Source organism: Gopherus flavomarginatus, chromosome 13 (genome assembly GCF_025201925.1).
Source record: "Gopherus flavomarginatus isolate rGopFla2 chromosome 13, rGopFla2.mat.asm, whole genome shotgun sequence".
In the NCBI taxonomy this organism is placed as follows: Eukaryota; Metazoa; Chordata; order Testudines; family Testudinidae; genus Gopherus; species Gopherus flavomarginatus.
In genome coordinates, this window is record NC_066629.1 from 16,934,742 (window position 1) to 16,954,281 (window position 19,540).

Below are 19,540 nucleotides of genomic sequence, written 5' to 3' on the forward strand. Positions count from 1 at the left end.
TTTGCTTTTAATTATCAGTCACCATCACATAAAGGCACATGAGCTGGTGAAAACAGCAGCATTATTCTCTCTACTTAAACTGGCCAATATTTGCACAGCAAAAGCTGGTGGCTTTTTACAATTCCAAACTACTGCAGTCTCCTCTATGCAAGGATTTGCAGCCTACATTCTGGGACACACTATTAACCCACTCCCCCATCTCTCCTCAGCCTTTGCTTGTCATCCTCCCTGTTTTATTCTCTTCTTTCTTCACAGTATGTGGTTTATAGGGTATTTTCCAGGAAATACACATTTTAAATCCACAAGCAGGTATGCATTTTTAGGTAGGGTATTATTATATACAGATTACAATAAGAGCACAAGTCACATGGTACAATCTTTGTCTACATTGATATATACAGGTATTTGGGACAGTAGTTATACACAAGTATGCGTTGCAATATTATCATACACTAGTAAGTCCACATATAGTTGGTGGTTAGTTTTTGTACCCAGGTGAAGACATGGGGATTTGGTGCAGAATTACAATTCTTGGTTAAGTATGCAGCTGTTATTTTTGCTGGTACATAAATGAGAAGTTGTTACCTTTCTAGGTATAATAGTTATTTATATTATGGTATAGTCTAGAAGCCCCAACAAAGATTAGGGCCCTGTTGCGCTAGGTACTGTACATACACATAGTGAGAGACAGTCCCTGCCCCAAAGGCAAATGGTAGGTGTGGAAAGAGGCTTGGAGATCCATGGACAAAGGGATAGCACAGCGCAAGCACAAAGCAATAGCACATTACAACTGCAACACACTAACACTAGTCTCCCACTGAAGTGCCGGGTCTCTGGCTATATCCTTCACAGTCTGCAAGAGGAACTCACTCCATATGCCTCATATGATGAATGGCAACAGATTTTCAGGGGTGGGATAGCTCAGTGGTTTACACATGGGCCTCCTAAACCCAGGGTTGTGAGCTCAATCCCTGAGGGGGGCCATTTAGGGATCTGGGACAAAAATTTGTCTGGGGATGGGTTCTGCTTTGAGCAGGAGTTGGACTAGATACGGTCCCTTCCCACCCTGACATTCTATGATTCTATATATTCATGAAAAGCTGCCTTCAGGTAACCTCAGAGTTCAAGATAGAATATTCAAACCCTCTCCACAGGTGAGAACCCTAGGCTCACCCTCTTTCCTGTCCAATCCTATATTCCATGGCTTTAAGGACTGCAAATATCACCCCCTTTCTCCCCTCTGACACTGCAGGATCTGATTTATAGGTGAGTGATTAACCCATCAACCAGTCTTTTTATTTTGTCCTCTCTGGTTTACATTGGGTACGACCTGAGACATCCAATACATGAGGTTATGTCCATGCAGCAGACCAAAAACCAAACAAACAGGGAAGCCCCTAGCCAGACCTGCAACAGGGCTCAATAATGTTACATCAGATTGTGGCTGATGGACTCTTCTCTTAGGGCCTCTCCTAGACTTCCTTAGGGAAAAGCAGGTCAGGATATGCTGTAAACCAAAATTATGGGACAGAAGAACAAAATAGCAAGCCAGGGACTGAGGAGGAAGAAGTGAAATGGGATGCTGAAGGGCAACCTGTGGCCTAAGAATAACAAAGAGAAATTGGAGACAGAAAAACCTATTGGATCCCACTTTCTACTCCGTACTTTCTGCCACTGTGGGATGGACTGTCCCCTATGGTATGTTCTCCAATTCTTTACCCAATTTGAGTCTTAAATGACTCAAACAATGGACTTTCGCCCTTTCCACTTGGGAGGCTATTCCTTCTCCTAAGAGATCATGGCATTGGTTAGGAAGTTTTCGCTCACAGACAGACTAAAACTTCCTTTTGCTAAATTTCATCTGAGTCCTCCTTAGCTTTTGGGCTCCCCCAGACCATCCTATATGATCCCACTCCCTTAGTGTTTATACCATTCACATACTTGTAGGCAGTACACACACCAAAGGGTAGATACCCACACAGGAGACTGCAGCTGTCTCCCTCTGGAAGGAGCAGGGTCTGTGTCTTCAAGGCTACCTGCACTAGTGTTACTCACTCCTACGGCTAAATGTCCACTACAGTGAAAATGATGCACACCCAAATCCAGCACAATGATTGGGGCCTAGTGGGCTCGTGTGACAGGCTAATGCTCTTCCCTTTCAGTTCGTGGGTAATTGAGTGTAACACTTGTAAGAGAGGACAAGCACATTGGGATGTAGTGTAGAATGGAAATGATCGTCATGACCGTGCAGGCCTCTCTCATGTCAGCTCTCCCCCATTATCTATTTAAAACTGTCAAGAATCACAGGAGGCAGGGTCCTCTTGGATGAAAAAGTCCAATGCTGTCGCTTGGGACCTGGTGAAATGTGGCCCATGAGCTGAATGAAATGCAAATACTTTTGTTGATGCTCATATGCCCTGTTCACCTGCTTTAACATTAATTCAACAGCGGGGCACCATAAGCCCATGATGCCTTTGGTATGCTGTAGAGATTGTTACCCTGGGGCATCGTACAGTGATTGGCGATAGATATATAATACCACCATGTGCTGCTTCTACAACATACCCGGTCTCTAAAGCACTATGCAAACAATAGATCAACCCTAACAATATCCCTCCCAAGTTTACAGCTAGGGAAACTGAGGCACAACAAGGTTAAAGTGACTTGCTCATGGTCACACAGCAAGTCAGGGCAGAGCTGGGGATGGAACCCTGGAGTATGGACACCCACTGCCTGCTTTAGCCACCTTCCCACTTAGCTACCAATGAGAGCTGTATGATAAACTCCTTTGAGCACCAGTGAGGTGATGGATCTCCAAGAATTTGCTGTAAGAGGCAGTCTATGGTTATAGAAACTAATTTATTGCCCGTGTGCCTCATATGAATCAGTTCCTTTCTTCCACAGAGTAGCCCACGAATCAATGGTAGAGATCCTCTGGTGAAGCTGAGATCAGGGACGGTCTCAGTTTCCAAACAGTATCTGGCCTTCATGCTAAAGAAGCTGCTGCTTATCTGTGGTGCGGTGCCTGCATTGTAACCTCAGGACCCTTAACAATCCCCACTTACAAGACAACATGGGGTGGGGGAGCCATTGCCCCATAATCTTCAATTTTCCCTGCACAGGCAGATGACTTAGGGATGGATGTGGTGCCCTCCAGTTCTGTTTCACCCCAGATCCCTCTCCTCAGCCTGGGAAATGAGGGATCTTGAAACAAGATGATCTTGGAGTTGCAGTGGTGTGAGGCACTTTCCCCTGCCCCTAAGGCAAGGCAGGAGCTTTCTGCTTGTTACCCATCACTGTGGAGTTCCCATAGATTTGGATGGAAAGCACCAAAGGCATGAACTCCCTCTGGGGATGTCTTCTTGTCTCTGTCTCATCTTTCCAGGAAGGAACAGGTATGGCAGGAGGATTTCTCCACGCAGACATCCACCCTGAACAGGAGAAGGTCAGGCAGGAATCTCAGCACCGTGCAGCCTTTGCTCAATGAGGAGCTAAGTGGTGAATTTATTCACTAAGGATAAGAGCTGCAATCCTCCTTCTCTTTGCCTTATATGGCATGCGAGTCAATGGGAGTTCAGATGATGGGACATCCTGGGGTCATGTCTCTGCACATCAGTGCCAGGGCCCAAAGGCCTTGAACCAATCCTGTTGTGCCACCGACCATTCTGGGTCAGGACTACTCAGATTCAAGAGACAAAGGTAAGGGCATGAAATTACATCCAAGTAGGATTTGTGGCTGGCCTGGCCTCACTTAGCAGCCTGCTTGCCCCAAGAGAGATCAGGTGCTTTTCCGCCGTGAGCTCCTTGCCCTCCATCACGTGAGTTATGGAATGGAAACGAATGTTACACACAAACATCTCCATCTGCTCACACTGGGCATAGTCAGTTACCCCACCAACAAGGAGAAGCCTGAAAGAAGCCTCATGTCGGACCAGCTGGGGTAGTTAATTACGAAACTTCTAGCTCTGTCCAGCAAACACTGAATGCCAGTCGCCTGATGCCTATGAATTATTTTCTCTGCTGCCCATTCTTCTTTGTCGCTGGCAACAGCAGCCCTGGTTAATGTGGGGAAATGCTTGCTGTCTCGGGGCTGTTTGAAACAGATGAAGTTACAGCTGTTGTTTTGGGACCATCACTGGAGTTATTAAGTATCAAAAATTCCAGCAGGATGTCCGAGAGGCGGTAAACCAAGTGCCTGAAAGAGACAGAGGAGAAAACATAGGCTCATCAATGAAAAGAGACAGAAGTCTGACATGTCTGCTAACAGAGGGAAGTCCGCATTCACTCAAGCATGCTGTGCACCTGTGTACAACGCAGCCATTAGAGGCCAAACTCACCGTAGAGCCCCAGGCTGGGGTAAGGGAGGGGGAAAAAATCCCACACACGAGAAGAAGAGGAGGAAATGCTTCAATGGGTGGGTGATTTTTTCCCCTCCGAACAGTAGTTACCTGATGCTGCTGAGAAGTTTGGAAGGTTAGAATCAGTCCCAGAAAGAAGGACTAGTACGCAGAATGCACCGGAGGAGCTCAGAGATGCATAATATATTTTTACATAATGCTCAGTGGCGTGCCATCTGTGTATGCAACACATACACTGCATGCCCACGAAAGCTCTGAATATGACTTCCTGCCCGGCTCTGCCCATGGGGACGATTTTGATTCTGATCAAGCTATAAAGTATAAAGAGCAGTGTAGTTGTGGCAACATAGCCAGCGGCAGCAGAGGTATTCTGAGCTATCCAGAGTGTAAACCTGCCAGAAACTGGTGGGTGTGTACCCAGCACAGCTCAGCCATGCCTCCGCTACTATGACCCGTGCTACTGCGGCCACACATTTATTTATATTCATGCTAGCTTGATGGGAGCTAGTGTGAGCACCTGTACGCAAGCAGGGGAAATCACATCTGTAGTGTAGTCACAACCAAACTTAAAGCCTTTTCAACAATGGGACAATCCCAGATTGGGTCTGGCTTCGTCTCCTGCTGCACTATTTGTATCAATGAAATCAGCAGATCGGCTGAGCTAATTCATAGCATGTTTAGGTTGACATTTTCTAATCGTCACCTCATGTCAAAGCCTCAGGAGATGAACTTTTACAGTGATCCCCCTTGGTCTGAAAGAGTCTACTCATTCCAGTGTGATTCTTCATCATCGGAAACTTCCTAACCAGTCGGTTTTTTCAAGGGAGTCCACCGCGCGATGCAGTACTTGGTTTATGCATAGCAATGACCGTGGCCTATGGAGGCTAAGGCGGCCCCGTTGTCAAGGCTACCTGTTTATGATGGGTTGACGTAGTGACTCAAGGACCAGGTTCCAGCTCAGTCGACATCTGCTTGTCCCAAGGATTTCCAGAATTAAGTCTGTTAACATCAGAGAGACACTTTGTCTTTAAAAACCCCTACCTAAATTACAATACAGGGCACTTTGCACTTGTTTAGGAACTCAGTGGATGTTAAAGGGCTTTTCTATCTGATTAGATGTCCCAAAAAGTGATGCTCCCCCTCCCCCGACTTGGAAAAATACCAGGAAAACACACATCTTAAAGCCCAATCTTAATACCAGACATATCGTACAGCTCTAGAACCAAACGTAGAAGAGAGCTTCTGGACCAAAGAGACAACCTCCGGCTAATTATAATAAACAGCAGATGGAGAAGAATCTTAACATGCTTTACAGATTATCCACAGATGGATTACTTCACCCACTTCTGAAATGCAGCCACCTCTGGGGTGGACCACACAGCAGCTGTTCTAAAACACAGGGAAATGTAAATGAACACCATCTGGCCAGCATATCAGGGCTAATGATTGTAGTCGTGTGGAAAAGCACCCCATTTTTTTTTTAACGATAGCAGAAAGAATTCTGTTCTATACCTCCTCTGAAAGATAGTACCTTCAGTGGATCAGCACCTTCTTGCTTTGCTGGGGCGCTGGCTCCCTAGTGAGTGGCTCTGATGGAAGACCATCTCCTACTAAGTGGCCAGTAGTAAAGGAGGGAGATGAAGAGGCCTGTACTTAGAAGTCACCAAATGGCAGGCCCTCTCTCCCTCAGAGTCCTGGACTTTGTGGAGACAACTGTGTGAATTATCTCAAGTAACTCTGGGGCAGCACAGTGGCTGTTCACTTGGAAGTAGTGGGAGCCTTATTGATGGGTCATTTAACTCCTCAGGTGATGTGAATTTGCCAGGTCTTGGATCTTGCTGCGGCTGACAATGGTGTTAAAACTGCACGGAGTTTAGAGAGCAAGAATTACTATTTTCCAAAGTGTTTCACACTAAACACACTAAAGGGGGGCAAAGAAGAGACGTCTTCAAGTCCATGCCTCCGACAGCACGTGGGTAAATGCAAGCAGGCTCTCTCATGCTCTGAAACCAGATCTCTAGAGGTAACAATGCAATGCATTCCCTTATGGGGCTCCCCAGCCCTCTGCCTTGCCCTGTTCTCAGGGGTGGCCAATGAGCCTATGACAAACTCCCATTCATTTGCAGTGCTCACAGCCCATGGTGCTCAGCACTTGCGGCACATTAAGCATTGGCTCCAGGAGTCACTATCACACCTGCTCTCTGACATAGCGAAGTGGTGGAATGGTTTTCAGAGCCTGATCCCTAAAGAGCCAAGGCCCGTTATCCAGATAACATAGCTAGAGGCCCTTGGGTGTTTATTGCATGGCAAACTCACCAGGAAGGAGTCCCATCAGGCTCTGCAAGGCCTGCTGTGCCGTTGCCTCCTTCTGCTCCTGTGTCCTGAAAGGTTTAGGCATTGCTGGTAAGACTCCCCCGGGCCATATGGATTCCTGCAGCAATCGGAGGTACTGGACCCAGCGCTGAGTGCAGGTCAGGTTAGTCACCTGCACTTCCAGCCATCTGCAGGCAGGCAAGGGGAGAGAGAGAGAGAAAGGTGAAAGACGGCTACAGTGGGAATTAGCTCTTGAGCCACCCGCTGATCCGGGTCTCCTGAAGAAGGGATGATGGGCTTTATAAAATGCTACCCCTTTCACATCAACAGCCCACAGGGTATCACAGCCACTTCACAGCCAATAATTAGCTGCTCCTCCTCACCCACCTGTGAGGCAGGCAGAGATGGATACCCCCACTCTACAGATGGGAAAACGCAGGCACAGAGCACAAGGGCCAGATTAGGGATGCCCTTGCTTGCACTGGGGAGGAGTTACTCACATGACATCAATACAACTACTCATGAAGCTGGCCCCCGATGGGACCCAGGTCTGTGTTGTACAGGTCAGACTAGCCCTTGAAGCCTGTGGCTTGCTCTAGCCCTTAACGAATGGCTTGAGGGCAGATTATGGCACAGATGGGAGTAGAGCCCAGGGCTCCTTGCTCTACGTCTGGTGCCTTATCGCCAAGAGCATCTTTAACGCTTTTGATTTCAGAATCAACCCAGCTCAGAGACCAGCCTGATCCCCCTCAGCCGAAGCCAGAAACAGGCATTCTTGATGCTTCACCCAAGCAGCAACATCCCCTAAGATGTGGTGGCAGAGGGGAGTATGTTGTATTACCAGTTTTCTTCCCCATCCTGATCCCATTGCCAGCACAGCCTGGCGAGGGAATCTGGTTTGGTGTTGTGTGCCTTCCTCATCCTGTCCCACTGCTAGTAGAGAAAGTCAACACAGGACCTCATGCGGTGCTTTGCCATTGCTTGTGCCAAAAGCCAGCCCTCATTTGGGTTGGGGGAGAGTGAGTAAAGGCTAAGGGGAAATGCTTGGGAATAGAAGGGGCCAGAGGACGCTAAGAAGACAACTGAAGGTCTTTAGTAATGCTAGTTCTTAAGACCAAAGCTATAACTTCCTAGGGCCAGGAGGTGAAGCTGTCCTTGTGTTTTGTACTCATCTCCTTTGCTGGCTTTCCCTCCCCTCCTCCTCAGTTCTGCTCCTCTCCACCAATGGAAGGCAGTGAAATCATTGCAACTTGCATCCAAAAATCTATGCCATATATCTATTAAAAGGAAAGTTATGTACCCTCCAAAAAAACTTCACACTGGACCTCCTGCTGGCACAGGACTGTGCCCTTTATATGGTAACAACCTGCAAATCCTAAGGCTACAGCCACGGGAATGTCATTCCGGCTAGGAGCCGGGAGGCATGTACAGCCAGTGCAGGAAAGGTTCATTGACACCACCCACACATCCCCAGACTCCAAGACATTACAGCACTCTCCCAAGTACCAGAAACATGCTTCTGCAGTCAGGCAGCCATCAGCTTCGGAGCTCTCCCTGCCCGCAAAAATCAGCCATGCAGGGTGGAACCCTTTCGGCCTCCTGGAGTAGCATGATCTTAATCCTGATGCGGCTCATGTCAATGCCAAGACTCCCACGGACTTGAGCAGAACCAGGATTCAGCTCCAAGGCACTGAAAAGACCAGTACAATACCGCCAGCAGTGGGAAACTTGCAGCCCCTCTCTCCTCAGTCTGTGCCAGCACAGGGCTCTACAGGAATCAGTGGAGTGTTGACTATGGGGAAAGCTTGCAATTTCTCCAGGCCTTTCATTTCCCACCTCCTGTGGTCCTAGAGTCTGGGATTCAGCCCGAGCGTGGAAGTCTACACAGCAATGAAACAGCCGAGCAGCCCAAGCCTTGCAAGCCCAAGCTGACTGGCATGGGAAGCCGTGGCTGTCTAGTTGCTGTGTAGACATACCCACAGAATCCCAGCAGATAGCAGTCCACGAGCAGTGTCGGGAGACCTGTCCCATTTGGCAGCCTGTGCTGGTGTTTGTAATTCCATCATCACTATGCTCCAGTGGCTTGTAGCACATCCAAGAGCTGGGCCCTGCCAAGACAAACTTTATTTAACCTGCGCTCTGCCAGACTGTCTGCATTCTTCTCAGCTTGGGCATGCTGGCCAAGGGCTTCTTTCCTGGCTTCCAAATACAAGTGGACAGAACAAGAGCGGCACTAAGAATAGAAACACTCGAAGGTAACTGAGGGAGAAAACTCTGGATAGTACCAATGGTTGTCAAGGGGCAGGGCTACAGTGATATCATTCCTTATGTGCCCCTGCCTTATGCCCCAAGGAATACATCTCCCTATCAACAGGCTTTCAGGCACCCACGTGCACATGTATACATATGCGCACGTGCACGCCGGTTAATAACTACGAATAAACATAAAGAAGAGAAGAAAATAAAACCAGTCTTGGTTCCAGAGCTGTAAGGTCTTTGTAATCCCGCTCAAAACAGGCCTGTTCCTGGTACTCCTCCGGGGCAGCTGGATGGTTATCCCAGAGACTTGGTACGTTTTCCCCAGCTGCCCCATCAGCAGTGCTTCTTTGTGTATTGCCACAGCGTCCTGTGATTCCAACCAGAATCAGAGCCTTCTTATGCTATCTGAGCACGCCCTTGGGATCAATAGGCTAGTTTGCACCAGACTTAGAGCGCAAGGTATCAAGAGCACCAACCAGGGCAACAGTGACGTTTGAAAGTGCGTTGGCTTGTACCCAACTTTGCCCCCAGCATCAGCACACTTTAAAATCTTTAAAATCTTGCTCGTCATGCTTAGTTGGTAATGGTAGGGTCAACCACAACCAACAGACACGGTTTTCCAGGTGTGGAACTGCACCTACTTTAGGGGCAATGCCATGCTTAAAATCAGACTAATTAATAGATTTCCAGTGTCTGAGAGGGTCGCAGAACGTTGGGGATGTCGGGTTAAAGCTCAGGATTCAGGCCAAGGATCTTTCCAGGGATGTTAGATCCAATTCTTCATTGGATTAATCTCCATTAAGTTCAATAACTTTTATGTGCTTGCTTCCTATGAAGAGCAAACATGTTTCCTGGCTGGAACGTCACCGATAGGGAAATTTTAAAGCAAATGTTGCAGAAAGTTAATTTTGAATGTGAGATCGTCAGTATCAGCAGCGTAAGCCTGACTCTGAAGACTTACTCTCATCCAGTTGGGGGACAGGATGTGCAAATGGTTACAGGCCATAGATATTGTGATTATAAAGCCTAGGATGGGGAGGGGGTTATTTATTACACTCTTTGATTTTCTATTTTCAGTCTAGCTCTGTGCTTCCCAAATTGGGGACAGGGTGCAGGAAGAGAGGAGAGGGCTGATCCAGATTCACACCTCCCTGTGCTCCTGCTGCGGTGGGCAAAGCAGCAGATAGCTCTTCAAAAGGTGCCCAAGTTTCCACCCTGCTCCTAAGCCAGCCCTTAATGCAGCCAGTTTCAGGGGCAGCTCATAGGGGTAAGGATGCAGCCTGCTGTCCCAGTTGTGCTCAGCTGCAAGAGCACACATGTGCTGGCTCCTTTTGATCTCCAATGGGCTCCACTGTTCCAAACAATCTGTCGGCTCCCGTGGGCTGGGGACTAGAAAGATGGGCAAGCCTCACAAAGAGAGGACTAAAAAGAATCAACATTAGAAAGCGAGATGAGAAAAAGAAAGAAAGGGGAGACACAAGTTGAGGAGAAAAAGAAAATGAAGGGACAATTGTGGCACAGCCAATGGGGGCTCCCTTCTACCATCCCATTAAAGGGTGGATCTACCAAACAAAAAAAAAGGCTGGGAAGGTAGGAACTGCTAGACAAAAATCGGACATGGGTTTCATCTAACTCAGCACATTCCTTCTCTGAGAGTGGCTGTCATGGGATAAGAGGGAAGGTGCTCTCATGGATCAGTAACTGGTTAAAGATAGGAAACAAAGGGTAGGTATAAAAGGTCAGTTTTCAGAATAGAGAGAGGTAAATAATGGTGTCCCCCAGGGATCTGTACTGGGCCCAGTCCTATTCAACATATTCATAAATGATCTGGAAAAAGGGGTAAACAGTGAAGTGGTAAAATTTGCAGATGATACAAAACTACTCAAGATATAGTTAAGTTCCAGGCAGACTGCGAAGAGCTACAAAGGGATCTCACAAAACTAGGCAACTGAGCAACAAAATGGCACATGAAATTCAGTGTTGATAAATGCAAAGTAATGCACATTGGAAAGCATAATCTCAACTATACATATAAAATGATGGAGTCTAAATTCACTGTTACCACTCAAGAAAGATCTTGGAGTCATTGTGGAGAGTTTTCTGAAAACAACCACTCAATGTGCAGCAGCAGTCAAAAAAGAGAACAGAATGTTGGGAATCATTAGAAAAGGGATAGATAATAAGTCAGAAAATATCATATTGCCTCTATATCAATCCATGGTATGCCCACACTTGAACACTGTGTGCAGATCTAGTTGCCTCATCTCAAAAATATATATTGGAATAGGAAAAGGTACAGAAAGGGGCAATAAAAATGATTAGGGGCATGGAACAGATTCCATATGAAGAGATTAATAATACAGACTTTTCACCTTGGAAAAGAGATGACTAAGAGGGTATATGACAGAGGTCTATAAAATCATGACTAGTGTGGAGAAAGTAAATAAGGAAGTGTTATTTACTCCTTCTCATAATACAAGAACTAGGAGTCACAAAATTATATTAAACAAAAGGAAGTATTTCTTCACACAACGCACAGTCAACCTGTGGAACTCCTTGCCAGAGGATGTTGTAAAGGCCAAGAGTATAACAGGGTTTTAAAAAGAACTAGATAAGTTCATGGATGATAGGTCTATTAATGGCTATTAGACAAGATGGGCAGGGATGATATCCCTAGCCAGGGCTGGCTTTAGCAAGTGCGGGGCCCAAGTCGTGCGGCATGTACTCACTGGGCAGTGCTCTGAGTCTTCGGCGGCACTTCGGATTGCCACGCTCCAGCGGGGGGAGTGTGGCCGCGCGCTTAGAGCTGTCTGCCTGCTCTCCAGCTGGGGGAAGGGGGCGACGGGGCTTGCTGAGCTCTGGATGGGGAAGCGGGGCCGTGGGACTTGCAGCGCTTCGCTGGGGAAGTGGTTCATGGGGTTGCTGGGCTCCGTCCAGAGTAGCGGGGTTGCTGGGCTCCGGCTGGGAGAGCGGAGCTGCTGGGTTGCTGGGCTCTGGCCGTGGGAGCGGGGCCGCGGGACTTGCCGTGCTCAGGCCGGCACTCTGGCTGGGGTAGCGGGACTGCAGGACTTGCTGCACTCCGACGGGGGTTGCGGGGCCGCAGGCTTGCCATGTTCTGGCTGGGCGTGGGGCCCGCTTAGGCATGGGGCCCGATTCAGGGGGAATCGGCCTAAAGCTGTCCCTATCCCTAGCCTCAGTTTGCCAGAAGCTGGGAATGGGCGACAGGAGATGGATCACTTGATGATTACTTGTTCTGTTCATTCCCTCTGAGGCACCTGGCATGGGCCACTGTCGGAAGACAGGATACTGGGCTAGATGGACCTTTGGTCTGACCCAGTATGGCTGTTCTTATTGGCAGACAGGAGCAATATCTTAGATCATTAAAGGTAGATGAGCAAAAATGGCTCTGCTTTAGCAATTTTATTTGCTGCGTAAGGCAGGTTGGATCAATTAATAGAAAACCCCAGATGACTCAATCCCAAACTGCTGTGGCAAGCTGACATTGCCATCAAGCAGATCTATTGCGCTAAAATCCAGCCCTCAGAGAGACACCAAGGCCACACACTAATTAAGGGTTAATATTTCTCATGCATGAACTTAAATGTGTAAAGCTGCGAATCTGGCACCTTTCACCAGTGCTAAATTCACAAGTGATTTTTTTGCACTATTAAAGCACTAATATTTTGAGGTAGACACCCAGACGAGACACACACACAGAAAATCAGGTAGAAATAAACCTGCTGACAAACACAAATAGAGCTGGCTTTATTTTGGATGGCTGATAAGTTGCTATTTCCACTCTGGTATTTTATACAGAAATAGGGCCCCAAAAGAAATTAAAACTAACCGATCACTGAACCATCTCCTTGTGTTGCAGAGGGGACCTGAAATAGACAGCAAGTGACCCCTGAGCATCAGATACCAAAAAGCTCTGAAAATGTCCACTGTCAAGAGACAGAATGCAGAGGCAATGGGTCATGGCCTCTTGTCTGGAGGCACATAACTTGCCCATGCTGTAAGGATCCTCTGTTTGAAATAGCTTCCGATGGAGGAATGAAGTGGCTGCTAAAAAAGAGCTGGTTTAATACCAGGGCTTAGGATGGAACTCCAAGGTCAACTGAAGGGGCCCCATCATGACAGAATAAAACATGAAATCCCCATAGGTGGGGAACATGAGCTTGGGGATGAGCATATAGAGTGACCCTATTCCCTAGCAAAAGGCAATGAGTGCTGCTGAGATGGGAAGGTCATGTGGTGAAGGCACTGCCCTGGGAGTCAGCAGAGAGGGGTAAGTAGCTGTGTGTGGACTGAAACCTCGTTTGACTCTTGAATGCAAGATGGGCTGCTGTGCCTCAGAGGGAGCATGGCTGACCACCCGCTGGATTCCTTGCAGATGGAAAAGGCAGAGTACGGTGAATCAGTCAAGCTTCCCTGCAGGTTCGAAGGGGAGTCACCCAGGCTTTGTCTACACACAGGAGTTGTATCAGTTTAACTTAAACCTGTTTTTAAAACAATTTAGCTAACACACTGCAAACCCTTGTGTGGACACACTTATTTTAATTGACAAGTGGCTTATTACAGTTTGGCTTAAATCTGTTCCTAATGGAGGCAAATTAAATTGAAGTAAGCCTGCTTTAAACTGAAATACAAGTGCCCGCACTGTTTTTTTGCACTAAGTTAGCTAAATCAATTCAATATCCCTTAAGTTAAACCAGTGAAGCCCCACACCTCGACAAGCCCTGAGATCACAATCTCCAGCAGGTTTCAAACCCATGTTTGCAAGAGGTGAAAGGAGAGCGTATTAATCCCAGAGCAGCACCTTGCCACCTCCTCCCACGATCAGTGACTGAACAGCTGCTCAGGAACAGAAACTTGAATTCCTTGAGACCAATTAATGCACCTCCCAGACAACAGGAAAGTAAAAAGCAAGACCAAGGTAGTACAATATGCCAAAGAGAATGGTGACACATGGAGACACACGAGGAGAGATGCAAATATATCCATACCACCTGGCAAAAGGTTCTGAGAATTCTGTAGGAACAGAAACAGCTCATCTGCAGGGCCAGGAGGGAATCCCTCTGTCCCATGTACAGCATCACCGCAAGAGCCCTTAGGTGTTCAACATTAACACTCTACAACAGCTCGAGACAAGAAGTGAGGGAATAGTACCTCCATCTGAAACTCCAGAGGGAAACGAGAGTGCATTGTTATTCCAAACTCAGCATGACAAATGTATTCCCAGGGTTATTTTGACTAGGCAAAAAATGAATTCTTTGCATCAGTCTTCACAGTTGAGGATGTGAGGGAGATTCCCAAATCTGAGCCCTTTTTTTAGGTGACAAATCTGAGGAACTGTCCCAGATTGAAGTGTCATTAGAGGAGGTTTTGGAACAAACTGATAAACTAAACAGTAATAGGTCACCAGGACCAGATGGTATTCACCTGAGTTCTGAAGGAACTCAAATGTGAAATTGCAGGACTACTCTGTAACCTATCATTTAAATCAGCTTCTGTACCAAATGACTGGAAGATAGGTAATGTGATGCCAATTTTTACAAAGGGCTCCAGAGGTGACCCCGGGAATTACAGACCAGTAAGCCTGACTTCAATACCTTGCAAACTGGTTGAAACTATAGTAAAGAACGAAATTGTCAGGACACATAGATGAACATCATTTATTGGGGAATAGTCAACATGGTTTTTGTAAAGGACAATCATGTCTCACCAATCTAGTAGAATTCTTTGGGGATGTCAACAAGCATGTGGACAAGGGGGATCCAGTGGATATAGTGTATTTAGATTTCAGAAAGCTTTTAGCAAAGTCCCTCACCAAAGGCTCTTAAGCAAAGTAAGCAGTTATGGGATAAGAGAGAAGGTTCTCTCATGGGTTGGTAACTGGTTAAAAGATAGGAAGCCAAGGGTAGGAATAAATGGTCAGTTTTCAGAATGGAGAGAGGTAAATAGTGGTGTCCCTCAGGGGTCTATACTGGGCCCAGTCCTTTTCAACATATTCATAAATGATCTGGAAAAAGGGGTAAACAGTGAAGTGGCAAAATTTGCAGATGATATGAAACTACTCAAGATAGTTAAGTCCCAAGCAGACTGCAAAGAGATACAAAACGATCTCTCAAAACTGGGTGACTGGGCAACAAAATGGCAGATGAAATTCAGTGTTGATAAATGCAAAGCAATGCACACTGGAAAACATAATCTTAACTATACATATAAAATTATGGGATCTAAATTAGCTGTTACCACTCAAGAAAGAGATCTTGGAGTCATTGTGGAGAGTTTTCTGAAAACAACCACTCAATGTGCAGCGGCAGTCAAAAAAGAGAACAGAATGTTGGGAATAATTAAGAAAAGGATAAATAATAAGACAGAAAATATCATATTGCCTCTATATAAATCCATGGTACGCTCACAACTTGGATACTGCGTGCAGATGTGGTCACCCCATCTCAAAAAGATATATTGGAATTGGAAAAGGTTCAGAAAAGGGCAACAAAAATGATTAGGGGTATGGAACGGCTGCCATATGAGGAGAGATTAATAAGACAGACTTTTCAGCTTGGAAAAGAGACAATTAAGGGGGGATATGACAGATCTATAAAATCATGACTGGTGTGGAGAAAGTAAATAAGGAAGTTCTATTTACTCCTTCTCATAACACAAGAACTAGGGGCTACCAAATGAAATTAATAGGCAGCAGGTTGTGATGTTGTGAAGGCCAAGACTATAGCAGGGATAAAAAAAGAACTAGATAAGTTCATGGAAGAGAGGTCCATCAATGGCTATTAGCCGGGATGGGCAGGGATGGTGTCCCTAGTGTCCGTTTGCCAAAAGCTGGGAACGGGCGACAGGGTATGGATCACTTGATGATTACCTGTTCTGTTCAATCCCTCTGGAGCATCTGGCATTGGCCACCGTCAGAAGACAAGTTACTAGGCTAGATGGACCTTTGGTCTGACCCAGTATGGGCATTCTTATGGTATTAGACCTCTCTGTCTCATGTTTTATCTAGCATTCTCTTTTCCTTTGTAACACTAAGTACGTAGATTCCCTTTTAAAAAACATACACACTCCTCCTCAGTAAGAGAGGGACACCTGAACAATTTTATTTCTTAAACCAGATGCACTACCGCTGGGTCTCAGTACCTACAACAGCATTCTTCATCTATATACTGCAGATTATTTAAATCCTTGTGCCAGCCATGACAGCGAGGGACACATGAGCACGGTTCATCACACCTGTGCCTCATGGATACCTTAACAGCCCTCACTAACGCCCCCAAAATCCTGCCTGACCTTGCCCCGGCTCAAAGGAAAGCCTCAGAAAGCCTCTTTGGAGAAGAGACTTCCTTTATTGACACAATTTCCTAGTCAGGAGGGAACACCTGTGTCTACATACTTCACCATGGTATATGCGAGCGTCTCCCAACCATTAAGACATTTACCCTGACACTTCACCCAAGGCCACAGAATACGGCTCGATTGAACTTGTCCATTTAGATAAGCATCTTATGATAGCATTATTGTTATTTGTATTACCATAGCCCCTAGGATCTGAGCATCTCACAGTCTTTAACAGGTTAATCCTAACATCAGCCTTGTGAGGCTGGGCAGGGCTGTTACTCCCATTTCACAGGTGGGGAACTGAGACAGAGAGAGAGATTAAGTGACTTGCCCAAGGTCATGCAGGAAGCCTGTGGAGGACATGAAACTGATGCCAGGTCTCCCAAGTACTAGGCTAGTGCCATAAGCACAGGACAATCCTTCCTCTCTCAGTGCCTATCTCCTAAATGCCAGTCCAGTGCCTTAAACCACAAGCCCATCCTTAACTCAAGGTATCCAAATGGAACAATGGCCCAAAACATAGGCACAAAGCTGCAGAACGCTGTAGCATTCATGACTTTGTAGAATTTTTTTTTATGTGATTTTTTGGTTTGGGTGGTGGGGGTGGGGAGGGGAGGGGTAATCCTGCTTTGCTGCTCTCTGGGGTGCACCTGATATGCAGCCAGGAGGATTCATTCCTTCAGCACTCTCAATCCTTCCCCAGGAATAAAGTTCACTCACAATAAAAATGATTTTTTAAAAAATGACTGAAGTCACCAAAGCTGCAACTGAATCACTCCCAAAGCCACTGGAGGAGGGAGCTGGGGAAAGAAATGAGGATACAGGGCCAAGGAAACAATTGCTTCAGGAACAGTTAGAGGAATGGAAAATCAAGAAGGAAGATATCCCACCTCCCCCTCCCGCCAGCCTCTCCTTTCAGCACCTGCTGATGCTGCAATCACCAGAATTTATGTGTTTGCTTCTCCCTCATGCTGTCAAAAGAAACGCACGGAGCTCAGAGCTGGAAAACTTGGATCCGATGCCTGCAGAGCAAACCAGCCTTCGTCCAGTTTGCTGAATTGTTTGCAGAGGACAGACAGAAAAAAAGAGCCCTCCATAAATCAAAGAACATGAAGCACCCTAAGCCCTTTTAAAGAGCTGGCCAAGAATAGAGTAAAAGAAGTAAACCATCTCCTTGAATTACTGGAAACGTTTGTCTCTTGCTACCCCGTAAAAAGTTTACAGTGGTTTAAATTGCGAACAATGTGTTCTGTGCCCCCAGCCCGAGAACAATATGATGAAGTGTTTGTTCAGCAGTGCAGCAGCCTCCATCCTTCAGGGCTCAGTGCTTTCCTGTTGAACAGACTGTCTTGCCAATTTCACACCTGCTAAACCCACAGCGCACACGTGCCATGGTGCAAACCTGAAGCAGCTCCGCTGAAGACGGCAGAGTAGAGCTATGCCCAGTGTGAATCGAGCCTTGTGAGTTTATCCGAGTACAACAGTCTCCTTTACACCAAGTGAGTCAGAATGGTGAGGCTTTACACATACTGATGTAAATGACTCTACACTTTGCAGGGCAATGGGGCATCAGGCCTTTTCTTTCTCCCTTCTGACTCCACCAGGAGCAGCCTTCGATCGCAGGTATGAGATACTGGGTGCAGTGTGTGTATGAGGGGGCAATACTGCCCCGCTGCTCTCTGGGGTGCACTCGATATGCAGCCAGAAGGATTCATTCCTCTAGGGCTCTCAATCTTTCCCCAGGAATAAAAGCACCAAAGCTGCAACTGAATCACTCCCCAAGCCATGGAAGGCGGGAGAACGGGAAAGAAACAGAGGATTAAAAAAAAAAAAAAAAAAAAAAGCCCAGGCCCTTCATTTTTCATGAAGTCAGAAAGTTCCCCTGCTTTTGATAAGGTCTTCATCAAGTGTTTATTGAGCCAATGAAGCTCTTAACAGCGCCCCAGGGAGAGGCCGGTCTCTGTGAGCCATAGATTGCTTCATTAGCCTAGTTCAGAAATAAACTACGGAAAAGCACTGTTAACCCTTCGCAAGCCGGTAAAGAAAAAGAAGAAATTAAATGCTCTTTTCCACAAGAGAGAGGCATTGTTTCCCCCAAACCCTTTTCTCTTCTCTCTTCCCAAATGATAGCTGATCTCCCACCCCATGCAGAAGAGATAAATCAGCCCTTACTAAGGTGATGACTCTTGAAGAGTCAAACCAAGGACAAAGGATATGGTTAAAACAATGCAGTAACTACTATCAAAGCACAGAGTTTGCTTGTTTCCAGCGGCTGAATTTGGAAGAACAGTTTCTGAAGAAAAAGTTGTTTGAGACGGAGACAAAAAGAGTGGATCCAAAATTCCAGGTTTTGGGGAGGACTGGATTATGTCAATAACCAATGTGATTTTTGTGTCTCTCTCTCTCTCACACTCACACACACACACACACACATTCTCTCTCTCTCTCTCTCTCTCTCTCCTCTTGTCATACAGAGCTCATCCTGGGAAACAGAAATAGGTACCTGGGCCAAACTGAGATGGAAGATGGTGTAAGGTAGACTCCCTTATACACAGATTCCACCACAATCCCCCAGTCTGCACAAGAGTCTAAGATCGTGTAATTTACAAGCCATACCATGTAGCTGTGCCTGTGTTTCCGCCCCTGTGCAGATGCACTGTACCAGTGTGGCTGATCCCAGTTTCAAACCAATGTAAGCCCATATTACATTGGCACAGCACATCTGCACTGGTATAAGCAATCTAGACTCCTTCCAGACTTTCTCAGACTCCCCTCTGAATTCAGAATCCTGGACTCATTGGGTTAATGTGCAGGAACAAGAGACTTCAGGCCCAGAACCTGGCCTCCATCCAGTCAAACACAGGCCTTTCTGCACCATTCATGGACAGCAAGTGATTTTACATGAAAGAGGGTTTATTGATGGATTTCTGCATCCAAATTCCTTGGAATTTGGGCAGGAGGGAAAGGTTGGCGGGTTCTCAGTTTAGGTCTTTGTGGAGAGGTGGCCACATCACAATAAAAACTCCAGCATCCTGATGGGCAGATGACCTCTGGGCTGTTACCGCAGAGCCTTTCCCAGAAGTTAAAGTCAAATGGAAATGAAGCTTGGCACCAGCTAGGGTTTAAGATTCACATGTTGGGACCATTGCATGGCTTAGTTGCTTTTTCTCCATGTTTTGTGGGACAGGAAGGAAGTGAAACAGTCACATTTCCCATTCAGAGCTAGTCAAGACCAGCACAAAACCTCTCCCTGC

The 19,540-nt window shown here is 46.5% G+C and overlaps 1 protein-coding gene across 1 annotated transcript in view; it reads right to left on the bottom strand.

Annotated features, from left to right (window-relative positions):
• Positions 1 to 312: 312 nt before the first annotated feature.
• SNX19 (sorting nexin 19) overlaps positions 313 to 19,540 on the bottom strand; it is a 49,157-nt gene continuing 29,929 nt past the window's right edge. Inside the window, exons 9-11 of the mRNA XM_050921560.1 lie at positions 6,675 to 6,859; positions 5,270 to 5,357; positions 313 to 4,195 (exon numbers count right to left, since the gene is read on the bottom strand). Coding sequence (XP_050777517.1) covers positions 4,060 to 4,195; positions 5,270 to 5,357; positions 6,675 to 6,859 — 409 coding nt within the window. The 3' untranslated portion in view covers positions 313 to 4,059. The remainder of the gene's footprint in view (positions 4,196 to 5,269; positions 5,358 to 6,674; positions 6,860 to 19,540) is intronic.